At 45.8% G+C, this 24291-nt stretch overlaps 1 protein-coding gene across 4 annotated transcripts in view; it reads left to right on the top strand.

Moving 5' to 3' along the window:
• Positions 1-24291, top strand: part of robo3 (roundabout, axon guidance receptor, homolog 3 (Drosophila)) — a 709023-nt gene that overhangs the window by 484559 nt on the left and 200173 nt on the right. For all 4 annotated transcript variants that reach the window (XM_072486721.1, XM_072486718.1, XM_072486719.1 and 1 more), the window contains exons 3-6: positions 1462-1619; positions 3290-3410; positions 6820-6958; positions 8104-8231. In XM_072486721.1, coding sequence (XP_072342822.1) covers positions 1462-1619; positions 3290-3410; positions 6820-6958; positions 8104-8231 — 546 coding nt within the window. The remainder of the gene's footprint in view (positions 1-1461; positions 1620-3289; positions 3411-6819; positions 6959-8103; positions 8232-24291) is intronic.

Below are 24291 nucleotides of genomic sequence, written 5' to 3' on the forward strand. Positions count from 1 at the left end.
AATTCCCGCGCAAACATGAGGCGATCAACGTAAAGTGTTGTACCCCAAATTCTGCAGTATTCTCCCTTGCTCCTGGGGTGCGCCACTTAGAATACATCTCCACAATTCTTTGCCCGAATGTGTTGCCTGTGCCTTCAAGACTGTGCTTGGCAAGGTTCCTCTTTATTTTGCATGTATCACTTTGAAACTTCTAACTTCAGCCCCGATCTTGACCTCTTGTGACTTTTAAAAGAATGCAGGATAAATACAGTGTAAGAAAATTGGCGGAGACTTACATTACTGGTCTTAGAGCTCCAGCTGAGCGAGCATTTTAGACAATACAGCAGCTCCGACATTGAATCTGTTGCTTTTTACCATCAAGGCCACACAGAATTGATCATCCTTCTGTCCCCAGTGTATTTCCAGAGCTCCCAAAGGAGATATTCAGAATATATTCTGTGGATCTAATTAATTGCTGTGCTCTTCTGTTCCTGTAATGTATGCTGGTTGGGAGCCATGAGTCCACTTTAGCTTTCTCAATGTTTTTTTGACTGACTGCAGGGTTAGCTGTTACTTTGGGTAATGGACATATCTTCCATGCATCTGACTGGTAATATTCATTAATTCAGATCAGTGGAGACCAAATTGAATTACTAAAGGAGGGAAAAATGAGCTGGTGTAATTTGGTGCAGTTTGCTGGCAGGAACTAATGCGTACATAGATCAAGGGTGATATGGGCCATTACAAGCTTTAATGGAACTGCTTTGCAACTGAATAAATATAGGAATTACTTAGTAGATGCTGATTAGGCTGTTTTTAGTCAGATCATGTTGATAAAATGCCATCTTTACTTATATATTGTAGCTTTGTCATTCCGACTAAAGTCTGCCCAAGGCACTAACATACATCGTACAGGAGGTGCCAGTGGTAAGACACTGGATAATTGCAGTGATGCCGAGGCAACACGACTGCGATTGGGTTTGTGTTTCCCAGTGGTTCTGCATGAAACATGATGAGACAAGAATTTTGAAAAGCTTGGCAAGAATATTAGATCCAGTGGGACTATCACGTCTTCATGCATCAATGCCACTTGCCTTCTGTCTCCAGGAACGCATTTGGTTGCTACTTGAATCTTTTTGTTATGTCTGCTTCAGTGACCTTCCCCCTCTATCTTTCACCACAGCTTTGTTCCTCATCACCTTATTAGATGATAAACTTCTTCCCGAGTGCCCTTCTTACTCATTTTAATTTGGGTCCCCTGGCATTGGAACTCTTCACTGTAATGAACCGTGTGCCTGGGTAAATTGTCAGCAATAACAGTTGGCTGTATGCAAATGTGCACCACAAGTGGTGACAGTACTCGGGTGAATCGTGAACAGTGACGCCTTGTATCATTTTCTTAAAAATTGCCAATATTGTCAGTCAATGAAAATAATTGCCTCCTCTGACTGATAAAGATCTTCCCCTGTGGTCTCTCCGCAGTCCTGCGTGACGATTTCCGTCAAACACCCAGTGACGTGGTGGTCGCAGCCGGTGAGCCCACTGTTATGGAGTGCCTCCCACCGAGAGGGCATCCAGAACCAACCATCTCCTGGAAGAGAAACAACCTCCTCATTAACGACAAGGATGAGCGGATCACGGTAAGCAGGGTGCAGCAGCAGGTAATGCCCAGCACGATAAGGAATGGGCAGATGGTGCCCTATTGAAAAATGCCAGTGAACCGCACAGAGGGCAGAATTTAGCAGGCCCGATCGCTGTGGGTGCAAATCCTGCCATGGTCGTTAAATCTCACCAGAGGGCCATGGGCAGCACAGTAGCACAGTGGTTAGCACTGTTGCTCCACAGCACCAGGATCCAGGTTCGATTCCTGGCTTGGGTCACTGTCTGTGTGGAATCTGCACGTTCTCCCTGTGTCTGCGTGGGTTTCCTCCGGGTGTTTCGATTCCCACCCACAAGTCCTGAAAGGCGTGCTGTTAGGTGAATTGGACATTCTGAATTCTCCCTCAGTGTACCCAAACAGGGGCCGGAGTGTGGCGACTAGGGGATTTTCACAGTAACTTCATTACAGTGTTAATGTTAGCCGACTTGTGACAATAAAGATTATTATTATAATGGGATTTGTGCTGGCGAGGTCTTTGTTTGTGATCTTCCCCATACCCCTGGTGATGTAATCAGGTTCACGCCAGGGAAGGGCATGAACCTAATTTGTATGAATTTACATCAATTTAAATATAATCAAACAGTTTTCCACTGTAGCGCCAGACCCTGTGGAATGCTACCCCCTGCACCCCCCAAGAGGCACAAATCACTATGGCTTTTCGAAAAGCAGTGTGGAGATACCTGGAGGCCGGGGGGTTGAGAGCACAGACTGAGCATTTCACCCTGGCAGTGCCCCCTGGCACTGCTCAGGGCCACTGGGGTTGGCATTGCCAGGGTGCGCTGCCAGGGGAGTAAACCTCTTCCATTGAGAGAGAGGGAGCTCCCTTATGTGTGGTGGGGGGAGAGGGGTGCGTGCTGATGACAGCATGGGGAGGGGATGAGAGGAGGGAGAGTATCCCCGATACTTCCGTGGTGGGCAGGCGGGGGGGGTATCACCCCAAAGCTTGTGAGGTGGTCCTCCATGGCCATTGGGTGGGTGGGAGCAGTTCCGTTTTTTGCAGAATGGGCTGCCCTTTAAAGACGGCGCCCTAACCTCTGTGGCGCCGGCCTTGCCGCCTCTATCAGGCCCTGCCCCATCAGAGTGATGGCTCAAACCCCCTGAATTTTTCTTTTGACAGACAGACCAGCGAACAGCGTGCCACCGAGAAACACGAGGCTAGGGCCTGGAGAACCCTGCCCTAAATGTTGAGCCATAATGTGCAATCCATTCGCTTTGAATACATCAAGTGACAAACTCCTGCTAAACTGACTGAAACTTGTGCGGTATACTCTCCAGATCCCAGGGAGCAATCACTACTGAATGATTTGTGCTTAACATGGACGCATCCTGATTTTTATGTTTCATTTCCCACCACTTTTATTTTTGTTTATTTTTTATTGTCAAACTCAAACCTGAGCTGCAGGGTGAAATGTCAATCAGGGCAACACCCTTCAGCATTGCACACTTTGAACACCAAATCATCCTAACGTATCATACCCAAATGTAACCTCACTCCAAACCGCACAGAGTATCCCCTTTAGTACCACAGTCTAATTAACCCTGTTCCTCAGTCCAGTATTCTTTCTAGATGAATGAACCAGGCTGGTACTTGGTGTTTAGAACTGGAAGCATCTGGTGTTGTGGAATATATTAATGTCGTTTGCCTTCTAGATTCGAGGCGGGAAACTGATGATCTCAAATACGAGGAAAGCTGACGCTGGCATGTACGTCTGTGTGGCCACCAACATGGTGGGCGAAAGGGACAGTGAGCCTGCAGATTTGGTCGTATTTGGTAAGCACCACATTTATGTCCTTTGTTTTCTCGCCTTTTGTCCGTGCGGCAGAAACGGGCCTGATACGGACGCACCCGCAAGCCTCTGTCAACGTTGCTTTCTCTCCGCCTTGTACTTCCCATCCACAATTTTCTTCCCTCCTCTCAGGAAGGCTGCGTACTATCCATGTATGGTCCCAAAGATGCCAGTCATCTCATGGTCCCTCATACAACCTCACGCGTTAGTCGGCTGTTCACCCGTGAGGGAAATTACGATGTTGAGCAGGGATCCTGGTATCCCTCTGGTCCAGCTTGCTGAATTCAATGATTGTTTTATAATTGCTGCCCAGGCTCAATGCCACACTGGGCAGGGTCCTTCAGCCAAACCCACTTTTGACCCTGCCAAGAAGTAAATGGCCTGGTTTGCTCACTCAACAATTAAAAAATATATATTTTACATGTCCGTTTACATTTTCTTTGCCAGTTTACCCTTTATGCTTGCTCAGGAATTTTTTTTTTATTCGTTCATGGGATGTGGTCATCGCTGGCAGGGCCAGTATTTATTGCCCATCCCTAATTGCCCTTGAACTGAGTGGCTTGCTGGGCCATTTCACATGGACAGTTAAGAGTCAACTACATTGCTCATTGCTGTGGATGTAGAACCATATATAGGCCAGACCAGGTAAGGGCGGTTCAGGTAAAGGACATTAGTGAACCAGATGGGTTTTTATGACAATGTGCAATGGTTTCCAAACCTTTGTGGAATTCAGCATCTGTCATGGTGGGATTTGAACCCGGGATGCCAGTGCATTACGCTGGGTCGTTGGATTACTTGTCCAGTAACAATACCACTGTGCCATTGCCTCCCCACTGAGATCTGTGATTCCAGTTGGAGTGGATAACCTTCATGCCCACTCAACAATTATTCATGCACGACTTTCAACAGTGGGTGCTGGCAGACAATTTGACAGGCAGGTGGAGGGCAATTCTGACTGGATCTTTACCTCACCGGGCACCCAGTTAATCTGCCCTTTGTAGTAAGGCTCACTGGATTGTGATTGGGGCAATGAAGCTAAATGGAACATCCTGACTTCTACCTCTCACTGGAAAATCCCGTTCAGCCATTGGGTGAGAGAGATTCCTTTATCAAAAAAATGCCTCCTCTTCCCATCCTCCAATGATGAGACTTGAGGAGGGAAATGAGAATCCCAGGGCAGGATAAGGAGTGCGTTTGATGGCACGAGTCTTTAATTAGGTTGCCAATGCTCACCACATTGCCTTGTGCAGGACAGTGATGGAGAGTACCTTCACCTACAGAATCAGATACTGTCTAAGTTCAACACCTTCACCTAAGGAGGAAAATGGGGCTGTGGGTGTGGGCGCCATAGCAGGGGCAAGGTGGAATATCTGCAGTGAAAGTTTCAGTTCGGTCCCCGTGGCTCTGGTTGTTAAAGTCCTCACCTGGTGTGGCAATGAGAGAAAATATTATGAATGCAGGTTCTATTCCTCGTGTTGCTGATCTAAGCTCGTCCTGATGGGATACTGCAATTAGGCTTGTGTTTAGTGAAGCAAAAAATAATAACTTGGAGGTTTTTGTGCCTAGTGTCCACTTGTGTTTTACTGTGCGCCAAGCCAGCCAGACCAACGCCTCTGTGAGAAATGAAGTGAGTCAGATAACATTCAATCTTGTCAATGTTATAATAGCTCCCGTTCAGTAAGGCTCACTGTAGATACTTGTTTTACAATTGTCTCTGCAATTTCTACCTCTTCCCCAGTCGCTGGCGAAGGACTGCAAGGACTAACAAAAGGCACCTGACCACTCAGCCGAATGGTGATCCATAGGTTGGAAAAGCTGGGCTTGTTTCCACTAGAGTTTAGAAGAGCGAGAGGTGACTTGACTGAAGTCCCTTCGGAAGGATATATTGGCATTGGAGGGAGTGCAACGTAGGTTTATAAAAATGATACCTGGACTACAGGGGATAAGTTACAAGGAGCGATTACAAAAATTAGGCCTATTTTCCTAGAATTTAGAAGGTTAAGGGGTGATCTGATCTTCAAGATATTAACAGGAAACAACCGGGTAGATAAAGGTAAACTATTTCTACTGGTTAGAGATTCTAAAATTAGAGGGCATAGGCTAAAAGTTAGGGTCAGATCGTTCAAGAGAGATGCTAGGAAGCATTTCTGTACATAAAGGGTGGTAGAGGTTTGGAGCTCTCTCACACAAACAGCAGTTGAAGCTAGAACAATTGTTAGTTTTATATCTGAGATAGATAGATTTTTGTTAAGCATATTAAGTGATATGGCCAAAAGCAGGTATATGGATTTAGGCCATAGTTCATCCATGATCTCATTGAATGGCGGAAGGCTCGAGGGACTGAATGGCCTACTCCTATGTTCCTATGATGTGGAGATGCCGGCGTTGGACTGGGGTGAGCACAGTAAGAAGTCTTACAACCCCAGGTTAAAGTCCAACAGGTTTGTTTCAAACACTAGCTTTCGGAGCACTGCTCCTTCCTCAGGTGAATGAAGAGGTATGTTCCAGAAACATATATGTAGACAAATTCAAAGATGCAAGACAATGCTTAGAATGCGAGCATTTGCAGGTAATTAAGTCTTTACAGATCCAGAGACAGGGGTAACCCCAGGTTAAAGAGGTGTGACTTGTCTCAAGCCAGGACAGTTGGTAGGATTTTGCAAGCCCAGGCCAGATGGTGGGGGATGAATGTAAAGCGACATGAATCCCAGGTCCCAGTTGAGGCCGCACTCATGTGTGCGGAACTTGGCTATAAGTTTCTGCTCGGCGATTCTGCGTTGTTGCGCGTCCTGAAGGCCGCCTTGGAGAACGCTTACCCGGAGATCAGAGGCTGCATGCCCTTGACTGCTGAAGTGTTCCCCGACTGGAAGGAAACATTCCTGCCTGGTGATTGTTGTGCGATGTCCGTTCATTCATTGTCGCAGCGTCTGCATGGTCTCGCCAATGTACCACGCTTCGGGACATCCTTTCCTGCAGCGTATGAGGTAGACAGTGTTGGCCGAGTCGCACGAGTATGTACCGCGTACCTGGTGGGTGGTGTTCTCACGTGTAGTGGTGGTAATATGGTGGTAACATGGATACCACCATTACACGTGAGAACACCACCCACCCAGAAATCAACTTATCCTGGATTCTGAGAGGAGAGGTGAGGCATGTGGTCATGGCATTTTCAATTGTCAGTGAAACGCAGACTAACAATGCACTGAGAAGGCTAAAGGTGAGAGCGATGCTTTGAGATTGATGGTCTGAGGAAATACGTTCTCTTGAAATTTTACCTTTTGTATTGGGACCCTGACATTGAGTGAAACGTGGCTCATGACTTCACACTGTATACTTGTGTGTGCTCTGCTGCTTGTATGCAGGTTCTCATTCTTCCCCTCACTAATCCCACAGAAAGGCCCACCTTCATCAAACGCCCTATAAATCAGGTGGTCCTGGCAGATGACACTGTGGATTTTCACTGCGAGGTGAATGGGGACCCAGTACCCACTACTCACTGGCGCAAGGAAGAGGGCGAGCTGCCACGTGGAAGGTACAAGAATTTAATATTTTAATACTTGTTAAATATTATACAATCATATTATATTGTTCCTAATCAAGGGGACTGTTCAGTCCCCAAGGGGATGCCACTGAAGTTGTTGCTAATTGTTGTGTAAAGCCAGCTTGGCTCATGGTGTTTGCTTGCCATGTTCTCCATTGGAACAGGCTAGAGTGGAAACCAATCCAGCACCTAATTCTGTTGTCACATAACATTACAGCCCTTGAAAGGAATTTAAGCCTGGAGTGTAACTCTGGTAAATGTTCACTGTGATACTGAGCCATTACAGGATTGGAAGGTTTCGGGATTCCCCTCCTGTCTGCGTTGCTCCATCCAATGGAAGGGGCAACTATACTTTCCCCGGCATGTCCGGTGGATAGAGTGGAAACAAATCAGTTGGTATCCTCATTCCTGACCACCATACAGTGACCTCCAGTGGAAGTACAGATGTTGGGTTCAGGATCTGCCTTTATTGTGATGTCTTCCACTCAAACTTGTTGATGTCCATTGTCTGAGCTGGATGTCTGGAGGATGGCCAAGAGCTGCTGGCATGTGGCAAATGGGTGACCCAACACAAATGGGAACCTTCCAGGCCGAAGGGGAAGAAGGCAAACAAATTGGGGGAATTGATAAATGATGGGAGAGTTTGGACTTGGTGCAATTGTGTTTAATGAGTGATAGTGAATCAGGAGCCAGTTTTGCATCTTTACCAAATCAATGGAAATAAAAACTGGGAGAAATGGAAAATGGGCTGCTAATTCACCATTGCCAGCTTTATAATGACACAGAGTTAAAATGACTGCCAATCAGTGACCCAGTCTGGAACTTGCATAGTTTAAAAAAATAAATTTTGAGTGCTCAATCATTTCTTTTTCCAATTAAGGGACAATTTAGCGTGGCCAATCCACCTACTCTGCACATCTTTGGGTTGTGGGGGTGAAACCCACACAGACACAGGGAGAATGTGCAAACTCCACACAGGCAGTAACCTGGGGCTGGGATCGAACCCGGGTCCTCAGCGCCACAGGCAGCAGTGCTAACCATCGCGCCACTGTGCTGCCCAAAACTTGCATGGCTTATTTTGTCTTGCACCAAGTTGTACAACAAGCTACCAAGAAAATCCTGTGTGTCTCCTACAGGTTTGAGATTCAGGCTGACAACAGCCTGCGACTATCCCGGGTTGGTAGCGAGGATGAAGGAACTTATACCTGTATTGCAGAAAACAGTGTGGGTAAAGTTGAGTTCTCCGGCACCCTGACTGTACACGGTAAGGAACTCTGAATTAATATTTTTGAATTGAGAGCTGGTTTATTTAAAGAATGTGTTCCCCGCAACAAATTATAACCAGGTTCTAGTGGTCTGAGGTGTGACTGATTGAATCTGCCTTTCGCCGTGAAGAGTGGAATCACCTCACAGGGCAAAACACTGTGGAAATGCACAACATCTTTGGTCCAGGCTTGACATGAGAGTGCTAATTTAATTAACGTGCTGCGATGTTTCTGTATTTGGAGAATTTGCCTCTTGACTTATGAGCCTTGGCAGTGAGTGTCAAGTTGCAGGTTCAACTTTCTGCCAGGCCAGCTTGATGGAACCTGACACTGCCCTTGCCAAAAAGGAAATTTCCTCATACTTGACCCTTACTGGAGATTGTGTTGGAATGGGGCATGGCTAGGATTTCACTGGTAATGGTGTCAAATAGGCCCCTCCCATGCTTTCAGTTTAGACTCTAAGTGAAGAAGATGGAGAACTTCAAAGTGAGTTAGTCGTACCTGATGGAATCTTAGCCCATCATAAATCAACCCTTTCACAACAGACAAGGGGTTAAATTTTGGTTTTGTCCGACTGAAAAGCAGTTGAGAGTGAGTCAGCAGACTGTTTAACATCCCTCATGACCTTCACTTCCATTGAAATGATTTAAAGAAAATCGCTCTTTGATATTTTTCAATAGAGGTAAAATGATGAATACATTTAGATAGTTGTGACAATTAAATATCACTCTCTATGTCTCTGTGAGATTAGATTGTTTTTCCCAGTGCTAGGGAAATTTGAACGTTGCTTCCTATCGAAAGTCTTTCGAGTGACTATCGCCCAAAATGGAAAAGCTTTCCTAGTTTCTGGCAGGAGGCTAAATCACTCAACGGTTTGGTTTGATTCACTTATCAGGTCAGCACAATCCTAGATGTCGTTCTTGTTTAATGGCTTCTGCTCGGAAGCAAATGCCTGAGAGCTTGAACTCATTCATTTCCATCTGCTGGAGAGTGAAATTCAGCTCCCACTCAAATCAAACCGTAAAATTACCAGTGAACTTCCTCTGCTAAAGTGCGCAATTGTCAGAGATAAAGGGACGTTCCAGTGGTTTTATCTTTGTCTGATTGATTGTCACTCACTCACCAGCAGTGCACCACCTATTACAGTGCACCTGGAGTGAGAAATGGAGGCCAAAAAATGGAAACAAATGCTGGAGCCAAACGTTCATTTTTATTATCTGGATTGTTTCACCATTTGAACTGGATAACCTTTTACGATTAATTCTTGGGAGGGGAGCATTCCTAGCAAGGCCAGCATTTATTGTATATCTCTAATTGCCCTTGAGGCCAAGGATGAGGCGGGATGAGCTATATTCTTGAAGCACTACTGTCCATGTGGTTAAGGTGCTCCTGTAGTGTCTGCGAGGGAGCTCCAGCTTTTTGACACAGTGACCATAAAGGGGAAGTGATATATGTCCAGATCAGACCGTTGGAATTTGAAGAGGGACCAGTCAGTGATGCTTTTCCCTTACAGCTGCTGCTCTTGTCTTTCTGGAGCCTGAGGTTTGGAAGGTGGTTCTCATTATTTGAGTGGAAGGAGGAGAAGGAGTTAAATTCTCGCTTGACTGAGAACAATGCTGATATTTTATGTTAATTACTCCCAAAATGGATATTATATTGAAGACATTGCGGTGCAGTAGTCATGCAACGAGAATGGTAACACAGAGGTTGTGAGTATAAATCCCGCCATGGTAAATTATGAAATTGAATTCAATAAATCTGGTTATTTGTAGATTAATATTCAAAATAAACAGCCCTGGTTTGTTACGGTCCTTCAGTGAAGAAGACCTCTACAAACATTGACTCATAATGCCACTGAAGTGGCTGAGCAAAACCCACCAACTATTGCAATCTTGTCCTGAGAACCAATAATGAATCAAATAGGACTATCTGGGGATGTGGCCAGTCAACGTATTCCCCTGTGTGCAAGTAATTTTCCAAAGTGCCTCGTGCATCTGATGCTGAAAGTAATCGCGTAGGTACAGCAGGCAGTAAAGAAGGTAAATGGTTCGGCGGCATGTGGAACTGGGTTAGCTATGCTGCCTACGGTGTTGAGGACCCGGGTTTGAATCCCGGCCCTGGGTCACTGTCCGTGTGGAGTTTGCACATTCTCCCCGTGTCTGCATGGGTTTCACCCCCACAGCCCAAAAGTGTGCAGGGTAGGTGGATTGGCAAGCTAAATTGCCCCTTAATTGGAAAAAAAACCTAATTGGGTACTCTAAATTTATATAAATAGAAGGTAAATGGTATGTTGGCCTTCATAGTGAGAGGATTTGAGTATAATAATTGGGATATTTTACTACAGTTGTATAGGGCATTGGTGAGGCCGCAGCTGGAGTATTGTGTACAGTTTTGGTGTCCTCATCTGAGGAAGAATGTTCTTGCTATGGAGGGAGTGCAGCGAAGGTTTACCTGTCTGATTCCTGGGATGGTGGGACTGTCATATGCAGAGAGACTAAATCGGTTAGGATTATATTCATTGGAGTTTAGAAGAGTGAGAGGGGATATCATAGAAACTTATAAAATTCTAACAGGATTAGACAGGATAGATTCAGAAAGCATGTTCCTGATGGTAGGGGAGTCCAGACCTAGAGGTTATAGTTTGAGGATAAGGAGCAAACATTTTAGGACTGAGGTGAGGAGAAACCTCTTAACCCAAAATCTGTGGAATTCACTGTCACAAAAAATAGATAAGGCCAAACTGTTGCATAATTTCAAAAAGGAGTTAGATATAGCTCTTAGGGCTAAAGGGATTAAGGGAGATGGGGGGAAGGCTGGATCAGGGTATTGAACTTGATGGTCAGCCATGATCATCATGAATGTAGCTCTGCGGGCAGCACGGTGGCCTAGTGGTTAGCACAGCTGTCTCACGGCGCTGAGGTCACAGGTTCGATCCCGGCTCTGGGTCAATGTCCGTGTGGAGTTTGCACATTCTCCTCGTGTCTGCATGGGTTTCACCCCCACAGCCCAAAGATGTGCAGGGTAGGTGGATTGGCCACGCTAAATTGTCCCTTAATTGGAAAAAATAATTGGGTAATTACATTTAAAAAAAAAAAAAATGAATGTAGCTCTGCTGCCTTACGAGGTCCCAGGTTCGATCCTGACTCTGGGTCACTGTCCGTGTGGAGTTTGCACATTCTCCCCGTGTCTGCGTGGATTTCACCCCCACATCCCAAAAATGTGCAGGGTAGGTGAATTGGCCACAATAGATTGCCCCTTAATTGGAAAAAATTAATTGGGTACTCTAAATTTATTTTTAAAAAGTGATCATAATGAATGGCTGAGCTGGCTCGAAGGACCAAATGGCCTCCTCCGGCTTCTATTTTCGATGTATGCTTCTATGTATGTAGTCACACAGGCCGGTCCATGCTGAGATAATCCCAGTGAAGGGTGCTACAATTGGGTCTTCGGGTCTCTGGGCTCAGGTGGGTATCGACCAAACGGGATTCCTGCTCCTGATTATGATTTTGTGGATGCTGCTGTTGTGCGTTCCAATACCGAGTGTAACCTAGGTGAGAGCTTGGATTGGGTAACATGGGAAAGATAGAGGGACAGTCAAAGCAAAGCACATTGTATCATTATTAAACTCGCAGTGCGGCATTTGCGTGGTTCAATCTTGATAAAAGCCGAAACAATCTGGCAGGAAATAATCCCTGGGTGCTATAAACTGAAGATAAAACCAGCCTATTTATAAAATGCTGTAGCACAGCCTATGAACACACACACAGCCAATTGGTGATTCAATGTGAAGATAATGATAAAAAATACACTTTATATTATAAAATATGTGGCTATATCCAAGTGTAGTTCAATAGTGATTTGACCATGTATTTAGGGATAAATGAGGTGACAACTTGTATTTATACAGCACTTTTAATATAACTTAACATCTCAAGGCTCTTCACAAACATGTTCGCATATAGAGATTGGCACCGAGTCAAAAAGCAGACATTCGGAGAGGTGACCAAAAGGGCAGAGTTTTATGAAAGAACTCAGATGGCCTCTTCATTAATTATGCTTTTCTTAAAATTCTGGGCTAGGATTGTCACTGCTAAGTCTACATTTACTCCCCACTCTTAGTTGCCCTAAAAGGGGATTATTGGCACAACTGGTTCTTTGCTTGGCCACTTCAAAGTTAATCAGAAAAGCCAGTTAGGGTGGCAGGCTCCAGAAGGACACTGGATAACTAGTCGAGCTTTTAAGATGACCATTGGGTTTTAAGAAGACAGTCAGCAGTACTTTCTGAACATTTATTTGGGCCGCACGGTGGCACAGTGGTCAGCACTGCTGCCTCACGGCGCTGAGGTCCCAGGTTCGATTCCGGCCCAGGGTCACTGTCCATGTGGAGTTTGCACATTCTCCCCGTGTCTGCGTGGGTCTTACCCCCACAACCCAAAGATGTGCATGGTGGGTGGATTGGCCACGCTAAATTGCCCCTTAATTGGAAAAAAATTAATTGGGTATTCTAAATTTATTGAAAAAAGAACAATTATTTATGGTTGAATTCAGTTTTACAACTTGCCATTGTGGGATTGAAACTTACAATCTCTGGTCTGTTAATTGAACTCCAGAACCACGCCAGTACCATCCATTGAACACACAACTGACCGCAGCACCTTGGAGGTGAGCTGATTTTAGGGGGCTTAAAATAGGTGATATACCTCACTACCTGTGAGTTGCTGAGTTGGTTGAACACGAATGTGTGTGATCGCCACGACATTACTTCTCACTTGAGCGCCTTTGTCATTTAATTGACAGAGGAACAAATTAGTTTGACTGCCTTGCTCCTGATTGGTGACCTGTGACTCCTGGTGGAAGACGTTGGGTGAGAACAGATCAAACTGGGCTACAATGCCTGCCCATTATTAGCTCCAGGCTAAAATTTAAAACATTGGTCCTCCAAGGGCCATCTTAGTGACCACCACAAGTGCAATATAGTTGTCTCGATAAAAGTTGGAGAGAAACTGTAAATAAATAACTGACAAGGCTTACAAATGGAATAGAGCATGTAAAGATTTCAATAAGTTTAACAGATGAACAATTCAGGTTATTTCACTGCAGGAAGAATTAACTCAGAAACAAAATGCCCTGTTAATGAAAACTGAAGCCAAGCCATCAGTAAAAGCTCTTCATTTAAGATGTCCGTCTTGAAAATGTTGTTAAGCTCCAGTACAGAAAGGTTCTAAGAATCTTTATTTCCTTGTCAAAAGTTCCCAGCGCTCCTGTGCTGGCTGACACCTCAGCTGAGGAACTCTAGGGGCTGTGCACAGTTCAGTCCTAAATTCAGGTCTTCTCCCATTACTCATTTGCTAAGTGTAGGGTGCAGCCTATCTCCCTACAGAGCAGCGGGTGCCATGTTCAGTTATCAGTAGAGGACGTGCACTTAATGTTATCGCAAACTGGACAAAGTCATACCACTCAGAAGTCTTCTCCCAAACACTAGCGAGGAACACCTATCCTCCTCCATTCATCGTGGCCAAACTAAAATAGAATAAGGTTCAGCATTCAAATCCTCTTCAAATTGGACCACTTGCCGCACTCACTGTCTAAGTTCACAAATCAAAAACAAATGATTTGTCAAGAACCATTGGAACCACACCCCAGGAAGAATCAGTGCCTTCAGCTGAGGAGTGGTCAGAAACTATCAAAAGAAATCTAAATTCAAACTCTGTGTGCATGTCTCCTGCTCCAAAGAGGACTTTGATGGTTGGGTGTAGGTCAAGCATGGTCAACCGACAACTCATGGATCTGCAGCTTCCTGTATCATACCACACACACAATCCGAGAAGGATGGAGATTTGTTTTTATCATTGCCTGGCACTTGTGACGTTATAAAAGCATAAATTTGCTAGATTATTATTTTAAGCAGCCAGTTATGAATAGAATGTGTCACAGGCAGCAATGAGGATGTGATAAATGTCTTCACACGATGAGGCCGACTCAATTACTCATGAACGTGGAGACATGAGTGAATTAAACTCAGCCTGATTTCAGGAGATATTCATCATATCTCACTGCTGCCCCTGACATATCCTTTATGTATTTGTAAAATAAAATGATGACATATTTTAATGCACTCGGAATGTGGCAGTGAGTAGTTGAATAGTGATGGCAATTAAATCCTAACGGTGACTTTGCATTTCGCTTCATGCTCAATATCTGGGTCAAGTGATTTGACACTGCATTTCCACACATATCCCATAGAAGTGAGATGCTGGCAAATTATTGCAAGGTTGTGTAAAAGGTCCTGGAAGCAGTGATTTGATGAGTTTAATTTGGAAAGGATCCAATGCCAATTCATCAATTGCTGTGGCAAATCACTTTCCCCCTATCAATAGCTAAAGTTAATGTTTCTTGCTGTTCTCCATGTTTAAGCCAACATTAATGCTGCCATTTGTGTATGAGTTCATTCATGAATTTTCCTCAACATCTCATGTATGTTTTTTATTTTTTTCTTTGTTTCAGTTGGTCCATTCAGTAAGTATCCATTTCACCTCATTTACTTACTGGTGCATGATGGGGTAGGTGGAGGTTATAAATTAATGGCTTTCAGAGGCATGTCTTAATCTTTAGACTGAACCTTCATCCATTACAGCAGCCATTGTGGGTGAAAGACCTATGCACCAGGTATTTAATGCACAGAATGTACAAGATCCAATTCTTTGGACACCATTTTTGTTTTCTCATAATTTCATCCCACACACTGAGACCAAGCGATAATTCTTGTTTTGTTGGAAGCAGCCATGAACTCACCTTGCGTCACTTATTGATGATGTCATGGTGCCTGTTGCTGTGCGCTGAAGCACATGGGAGACCAAAGATGTCAATATTGGTAGCTTTTTCTTTAAGGATAAGGGAATAAAAGTGTTTTTCCATGATTAAAATGAGATAGTTAATTGCAGATACATAAAATGCCAGGATTGTTATGCGCTTCAACCAGCAACAGGGGTCATGACATCATCGTCTGGGACCAATAACCTATGTAGGACCTCTCAGAGAGCAATGACTAAAAGACACCAACATTAAAATTTGATTTTATATTAATTCAGGCAACGAAGAAACAGCAGGAGCTGGTTTGTGTCGATATTTTACTGTGGATTGTGCAAAATGGTTAGCACCCTGGCAATTTTCTTCAAGAGAACGTATTTGTAGAAAAACATTTTTCCATGAGGTCTTCAACGGGCTTCTGACCAATGTTTTATGGGCCCTCATTTTCTAATTTAGCATGTTGTAGATTTGAGGGTTACCGATGTGTAATCCTGGTAGAGCAGAATTCAGCTCAGGTGTGGTATCGCCACTCCTCGCACCACCTCTACATATTCCTTGTGGTCAAATTGACATGCACTTTATCATCTCAGACATGAAGAATGGACCTTTAACAAGGTACTGCAGCACTGTCAGAGGCTGGGGAATTGTATCACAGCAAGAGTCAGTGACCTCAGAAGAGAGAGAATTGGAAGGGGGGAAGGAATAAGGAATGGATTGTTCCAGGAGGGCTACAGAAGCCGACTGGAGTACTTCATCACTAGATTATTAGTTTATGTGAAAGAACTCTCAAAATTCTCTTAAATCACGGACATCTTACTGCTACTACAGAGGATCTGCATTTCCACTTTACAATGTCAACTGAGCATGTGAAGGAAATGAATGGGATAGCCCCTGTTGGAATCTGGGATGGATCCAAAAATAAACTCGGGCATTATCTGTCTAGCATCTAAAAGTAAGCAGGAAATGTACTCCGCTGGGGGAAACGGGATTAAACACTTGCAGGTCATTAGAAAACCACATACATGGGATTCCTGTAAACAAAAGACCCTTGCACTAAACAGCCGGTTGGATAGGTAGGAATCAAATGGTGCACAGATCACGGCCACAGTAGATAAAAGCTCAGAAATACTGGAATTCTGAAACAAAACAAAAAATGCTGGAAATGCACAGCAGCTCCGTCAAGAGTTTGTAAAGAAGACAGGTTTAATGTTTTGGGTGTAATTCTTTGTCAGAACTTGGCCTTTATCTTCACAGACCATGTCAGGTGTTTCTCAGCATCTTCTGTTTTTGTTTCAAGACCGTGACTGTTTTTCCAATGATATGTCTCTTTCTTACGATCCACAATGCAAGTTCAGTCTCTAGCAACACCCTCAGGCCACATTCAGTTTGAGAGAACAGCATCAGTCCAATAGGTTCAAAGCATTCAGTCAGTGCCCATTGTCATGATATGCAAACATGCAACCAATGAACACTCAGAATAGGACACAACTAATGGGCAGTCAGGACACTCAGAGGTGGCATCACCACAAGGGGGCATGACATAAACACTATAAAAGGGATGAGGCACTCACACCCTGCCTTTTTACACAGACAGACATCTAGAGAGATAGACAGGGTTGATCAGCAGCATCACACCCCAGCACGTGGCTTAGAGCAAGCTGGTACAGTTAGACTGAGTTACTACAGTTAGATTAGCAGAGAGTCAAACTCATTTGAGAACTGTGTTAATAGTTCAATAAACACGTTGAACTCATTTCAGAGTTTGGAGCATCCTTTAGTTAAGACTGCATCAAGTAGCAGCCTGTGTTATCGGAAGCAGCATAACACAACATGATACCAGGAGTGACTGTTCAATCTATTTAGTTCAACTCAGCAAGATCCGTGACAACCAGCTACTGAATACAGGCACAATGGACAAGATTCAGGCTCCTCATCAGCTCAGGACCACCGGCAATCTTAGTGCCAACTGGCGATCATTCAAGCAGAAATTTCAACTATACGTGGAAGCATCCAACCTCAATGGCACAACCGATGCTCAGAAGATAGCTCTTCTACTCACTACTGCGGGTGACCATGTGATAGAGATCTTCAACTCCTTTCACTTTTCCAAAGGACAGGACAAAACGAAGTACCAAACGATCCTGGACAAATTCAACAGCCACTGCAAAGTGGACACCATCGAAATCTTGGAGCGCTACATCTTCAAGCAGAGGATGCAACGTAAAGACGAATCCTTCAACTTCTATCTAACTAACCTTAGACTGCTAGTGCAATCCTGCAACTTCGATGATATCACTGACTCCATGATCACAGACAAATCGTTTTTGGAGTCCACTCTGATCCTCTGCGAGAGCAATTGTTGAAAATCAAGCACATGACCCTGCCAGTCGCGATTGAAGCGTGTACTGTGCAAGAAAAACAAGCCTCCCACGAGGTGGATAGTGTTCAGGCAATCACCCAGATGCAGCGCCTCCACATTGACAAAAGCGGCCATTTCGTGCGCACTTCCCGGGGCCCGGGGCATGCGCAATGCGATCGGGAACACGAAGTGGCCGAAAACCGCACTGTGCAGGTGCAGAAGTCTGAGAACCACACCACGCATGCGCAACGATGCACTGAGCGTCACGATGCTGACGTCATGACGTATGCGAACTGCAGCACCGCCCATTTTAAAAACAACTGCCCTGCAAGAGGCAAATGTTGCTTAAACTGTGGGAAACCAAACCACTATGCAGCCCTGTGCAGATCTGCACCACCAGTCAGGAGCCAGCGCTCCACATTCCGACAGCAGCGCATCTGAAGTGTGCAACACCGAATGCATCACTCTGATCCAGGCAGTGTGACAGATCCAGATGATGAATACCTGGACAACACTTAACGAGTGGGCATTATTACGAAGTGCAAATACGCCACACCGGACACATCGCAAGTCCAATCAACCCTGGCCGTGGATTCCGAGGACGAATGGTATGCAGTGATGAAGGTCAACCACTGCCCCATGCAGTTCAAACTGGACACAGGTGCCTCCGCCAACCTGATTTCGCAGGTGGACTTCAAGAGAATCAAGAAGCCCCCCACAATCCTTCCAGCTGCCTGCAAACTCCTGGACTACAGTAGAAACGCAATCAAGGCACTGGGGTCCTGCCATCTGTAGGTGTCCAGCCGAGACACACAAGCAAGCTTACGCTTCGAGATTGTTAAACCAGACAGGGCATCCCTGCTAGCGACTGAACCTCATTCAAAGGGTCTACACCATGACGCCGTCCTATTCGGATCGTCAAGCCAGCATCGACGACATCCTAACCCAGTACCCAGATGTATTTAGCGGGATGGGCACGCTGCCGTAGGAGTACAAGATTCTACTGCGGCCTGATGCCAAGCCAGTGGTCCACGTACCACGACGTGTGCCTGCTCCACTGAGAGAGGGCCTGAAGGCAGAGCTCACAAGTCTGCAACAAAAAGGCATCATCTCCAAGGTCACTGAACCAACCAACTGTGTTAGCTCGATGGTGTGTGTAAAGAAGCCTTCGGGGGACCCACGCATCTGCATTGACCCCAAGGATCTAAACAAAAACATTATGCGGGAACATTACCCATCCCGAAGAGAGAAGAAATCACGACTGAGATGGCACATGTGCACTTTTTCACAAAATTGGACACATCCCAAGGATTTTGGCAAATCCAACTTGAAGAATCCAGCAGAAGGCTCTACACGTTCAACATGCCTTTTGGCAGATTCTGCGACAACCAAATGCCATTTGGCATCATCTCGGCATCAGAGATTTTCCATCGCATCATGGAACAGATGACGGAAGGAATAGAAGGGGTTCGTGTCTACGTTTACGATATCATAATCTAGTCCACAACCCAAGAGGAACATGTTTCGCGACTCAAGAAAGTATTCCGACGCATACATGAACATGGCCTCAAGCTAAATAGGTCCAAGTGCTGTTTTGGGACATCCATGCTGAAGTTCCTGGGCGATCAGATTTCGCAACACGGTGTGCGCCCAGACACAGGCAAAATAAAGCCATCGAGGCAATGAAAGTCCCCGAGGACAAGAAGACAGTACTGCGCTTCCTGGGAATGTTCAATTTCCTTGGCAAGTTCATCCCGAATTTGGCCACACACACCACGGCCCTACGCAACCTGGTGAAACAATCAACCGCCTTTGAGTGGAAGACGGAGCACCGAACAGAGTGGCTGGAGCTGAAAGCCAAGCTCACCACTGCACCCGTCCTTGCATTCTTTGACGCAGACCGAGAGACCAAGATATCCACAGATGCAAGTCAGGATGGCATTTGGGCGGTGTTGCTTCAAAGAGACATCACGTCATCCTGGGTACCAGTAGCATACGCGTCACGGGCAATGACACCCACTGAGACCAGATATGCACAGATTGAGAAGGAATGTTTAGGTCTTCTCACCGGCATCCTCAAATTTCATGATTATGTCTACGGCTTGCCAACATTTACTGTTGAGACAGATCATAGGCCTCTGGTCCACATCATCCAAAAGGACCTGAATGACATGGCGCCTTGTTTGCAGAGAATTCTGCTCAAACTCCGGAGGTATGATTTCAATTTGGTGTACACACCTGGCAAGGAGCTCATCATCGCCGATGCATTGTCCCGCTCCATCAACTCACCCAGTGAACCACTGGAGATCATCCAGCACATTGAATTGCAGGTACAACTGTGTGCAAGCACTCTCCTGGCAACAGATGAGAAGATTGTTCTCATCCGAGAAGAGACGGCCAAAGACCCCCTGGTGCAGCGAGTCATCCACAACCTCAGCAATGGCTGGCAGAAAGGGCAATGCCCTCAATTCTACAACGTCAAGGACGACCTGATGCTGATCAACGGCATCCTGCTCAAGCTGGACAGGATAGTCATCTTGCTACGTCTCCAGAGCATGGTGCTGCGGCAGATTCATGAGGGACACCTGGGCGAAGAAAAGTGCAGATGCAGGGCCCGGCAAGCTGTCTACTGGCCCGGCATCAACCAGGACATCACGGACATGGTCATGAACTGCGAAACCTGTCAGAGGTTTCAACCAGTGCAGAGCAAGGAGACGCTCCAACCACATGAGCTCTCCGTGGTCCAAAGTTGGCATTGACCTATTCCACGCGAATGGTCGCGACTATATCTTAATCATCGTTTACTTTTCAAACTATCCTGAGGTACTAAAGTTGCCAGACCTCACCTCACGGACCGTCATCAAAGCGTGTAAAGAGACATTCTCACGGCATGGCATCCCGAACACCGTCATGAGCGACAATGGCCGTGCTTCCACAGTCGAGAATTGTCCACGTTTGCCAAGAGCTACAATTTCAGACAAAACTTCTATGAGATTTAGCCTGGAATAAAGTAACACATCGTCAGGACGGACAAAGAGTCTATGAACTCGAAACATGATAGCATGGCTGACCTGACCGCACTATCCGCAGTCCATTGACAAAGTCGTAAAAGGGGTGCACATCGTTAAGCAGCTCATCCACAAGGCCTCGGACTCCTCTTCCGACATACACCTTGCACTACTTGCATACCAGGCCATTGGCATGTCGCCAGCTCAACTGCTGATGAACAGGGACTGTGGACGACGCTTTCAGCCATACACCTGCCCAACCTTGATCACCTCATGGTGCTGCAGAAGATGCAGCAGCTTCGCGACAGCCAGAAGCAGGGCTATGACGCACATGCCACTGATCTGGACGTGCTATCCCCGGCAGACACGGTCAGGATCAAGATACCGGATGGTGGGTGGTCTGCTCCGGCAGGCAGCGCTCAGATCTTATGTCCTACGTATGGCTGATGGCTCCATTGTGCGAAGGAATCGATGGGCACTGCGAAAAGCTGCTTGCCCACAATCACTTTCCCCTCCATTTCCACATGTCGAATTGCCACCTCCAGACACCTCGAACCACGAGGCCACCAGTCGTGCCTCCCACTCGCCTGTCAAGACACCGTCATCCCCTCCACCACCTCTCTGGCGGTCAACAAGGATCAGACGCAAGCCTCAGAGACTGGACTTATGAGCATTTGTTTTGTTTGTTCTGTTCTGTATTCTGTATTCCTCAGTCAATCACATTAGACAGACACATTCACATGTATATACATCTAAAAAAAAAGGGGGGGAGATGTCATGATATGCAAACATGCAACCAATGAACACTCAGAATTGGATACAACCAATGGGCAGTCAGGACACTCAGAGGTGGCATCACCACAAGGAGGCATGACATAAACACTATAAAAGGGATGAGGCACTCACACCCTGCCTCTTTCCACAGACAGACATCGAGAGAGTTAGACAGGGTTGATCAGCAGCATCACACCCCAGCACATGGCTTAGAGCAAGCTGGTACAGTTAGACTGAGTTACTACAGTTAGATTAGCAGAGAGTCAAACTCATTTGAGAACTGTGTTAATAGTTCAATAAACACGTTGAACTCATTTCAGAGTCTGGAGCATCCTTTAGTTAAGACTGCATCAAGTAGCAGCCTGTGTTACCCGAAGCAGCATAACACAACACCCATGACTATACTAAGGCCTGATAGCTATTCTAATAAAGTGTTGAACTCTGGACCGGGACAGCAAAGTTAAGTCCCAATCGCCAAACATGCACATTCTTTATCAGGCTTCTGTAGAGCCGGCGATGGGGGTGGCTTGAGGGAAATGTTGTTACTGGATGAAAGGTTTTACACTGCACCATTGAAATGCGCTTACTGATGACCTGATTGAGGAGCAATGGTGATATCTTCATTGGGGAACGTTTACTCCCTGTCGGCCTCCCACAATGAACACACTGTAGAGGGGAGAGGAGGGAGAGAAGGTTACCCAGAAATTGTGCTTCTGTTCTCTTTTTGCACTCAACTTTTGAAATTTTCTATCCTGGAGAAGAGCCCTGACAAATGAGTTGATGTTGAGCCAAATAATTTCATTCCAATCTGGTCCTAATCAGCTGTGCTTAATAGGAACACTGAAGAAACATTTACAAATTCTTTGCCTCAAGTTACAAATTATTTACTCTCGCGAGATTTACCGGCCACATCGCAGGAGTTTAGAAGAATGAGAGGCAACTGTACTGAAACATATAGGGCGCGATCTTCCCAAAAGGGAACAAAGTCCCCTCGCGAACGTGTTTAGCCGCAGTGGCTATTCAACGTTACTCGTGTTGAATAAAGGGCCTGAACGGGGAATGCGTGGCTAAGGCCGCACATAGCCCCGTTTTAAACAACGGGGAGCTCCAATCGTCGGAATTGCCCGTTGTAGTGAGAGCCCACAAATAGAATCGCCGACCTCTCCCCAGCCCGAACGCAACATACGGGTGTATCTAATGAGAAAAGATTAAATTTATGTTCCATCATTTGACTTGTGCTTTTGGCAATTCCATTAAAAAAAATAAATTTAGAGTACCCAATTATTTTTCTTTTCCAATTCAGGGGTAATTTAGCGTGGCCAATCCCCCTAACCAGCAAATCTTTGGGTTGTGGGGGTGAAACCCACGCAGGCATGGGGAGAATGTGCAAACTCCACATGGGCAGTGACCCAGGGCCGGGATTCGAACCTGGATCCTCAGCGTTGTAGTCCCAGTGCTAACCACTGCACCACGTGCCACCCTTACTTTTGGTAATTCCAATGCTAAAGAATTAATTGCAGCGTTGTGTGTCCGTCCTGGATCTGGTGCACCCCAATTAAAGCCTGCGCCTCTTATGATGCCTGTTAGCTCCAATAGCAAAGAGGGAATCTGTGGTCTGGCAGACGGCAATCAAGTCCCAGTCACCACATATGTTCTTACTTATGTTTATCATTGACAATCAAAGTTTACCATCTAGAGTAACTTTCTGGGAAGTAGCTGCGCTGCATTCCAGAAGGATTTGCAATAAGGCTTTTCCTGAGGGAATCTGAGCGAATCAAGGCAGAATAGCACCCAGGGAAAGTGGCCGTTTCAGTTTCCGTTCCTTTCGCCATTATGTCTCAAGTGCTTCATTCTGTCCATATTTAATTTGGTCTGGATATATGCTTGTGATGTTGATCAAAGTACAGGTGTTGGCCACAGTACTTGCCCGTTTTTCTCCCAAATACTGCCATGGGATCTTTAATGTCTGCCTGAGAGAGAAGAGAGGGCCTGGTGCAAGATTCCATCCCATACACAGAACCTCTCCCTCTGTACTTGATTTAAGAGTCAGATTAATTATGTGCTCAAGTCTTGAACCCGGAACATTCAGACTCATATTAGCATGCTAGTAGAAAATGATTCCCTGAGAAGGTGATGCTGGGCCATCCTCTGTTTTTCAAAGTACCTTGTAGTGGCTTGTGACACTGCCTCAGAAGACATTAAAAACCAAATACAAAGAAATGGACTAGAAGCACATGCAGTTTAGACCATGTGCTGGTGCTCAGCTCCCTTCCCTGAAGGACCCTGGATAGTCAGAGGCTTTTCCCCAGGGTAGAGGGGTCAATTACTAGGGGGCATAGGTTTAAGGTGAGAGGGGCAAGGTTTAGAGTAGATGTACGAGGCAAGTTTTTACGCAGAGGGTAGTGGGTACCTGGAACTCGCTACCGGAGGAGGTAGTGGAAGCAGGGACGATAGGGACATTTAAGGGGCACCTTGACAAATATATGAATAGGATGGGAATAGAAGGATACGGACCCAGGAAGGGTAGAAGATTGTAGTTTAGTCGGGCAGTATGGTCGGCACGGGCTTGGAGGGCCGAAGGGCCTGTTCCTGTGCTGTACATTTCTTTGTTCTTTGTTCTTTGACACTAGTGAACCAATTGAGTTTTCTTTTTGACTAAGTAGACTGTATGGTCATTTTGGCCTGCTTCTGCCCATCAAGTAACTCAGAATATTGGAACAGGTGTAGGCTATTCAGCTGCTCAAGCCTATTCTGCCATTCAATGAGAGGTAGGTGGCTGGATTCTCTGTTTCAGCGGCTAAGTGCTGGCTGAAACGGAGAATTTGCGGGCACTTTACAACTGCAAAATTGCTGCCGAACCCTCATAAATTCTGGGACCGGTGCACTTCTCGACGCCCAGGTGTCCCTCATGGATTTGGCGGAGCACCAAGCTCTTGAGACTGAGTGGAATGACAATCCGGTCCAGCTTGAGGAGGATACCATCAATCACCATCAGGTCGTCCTTTACATTGTAAAATTGAGGGCACTGCCCTTTCTGCCAGCCATTGGCGAGGTGGTGCATGACACGCTGCAAGAGGGGGTCTTTGGCTGTCTCCTCGCGAATACGAACCA

The sequence above is a fragment of the Scyliorhinus torazame genome, chromosome 21 (genome assembly GCF_047496885.1).
Source record: "Scyliorhinus torazame isolate Kashiwa2021f chromosome 21, sScyTor2.1, whole genome shotgun sequence".
NCBI classification, from domain to species: Eukaryota; Metazoa; Chordata; class Chondrichthyes; order Carcharhiniformes; family Scyliorhinidae; genus Scyliorhinus; species Scyliorhinus torazame.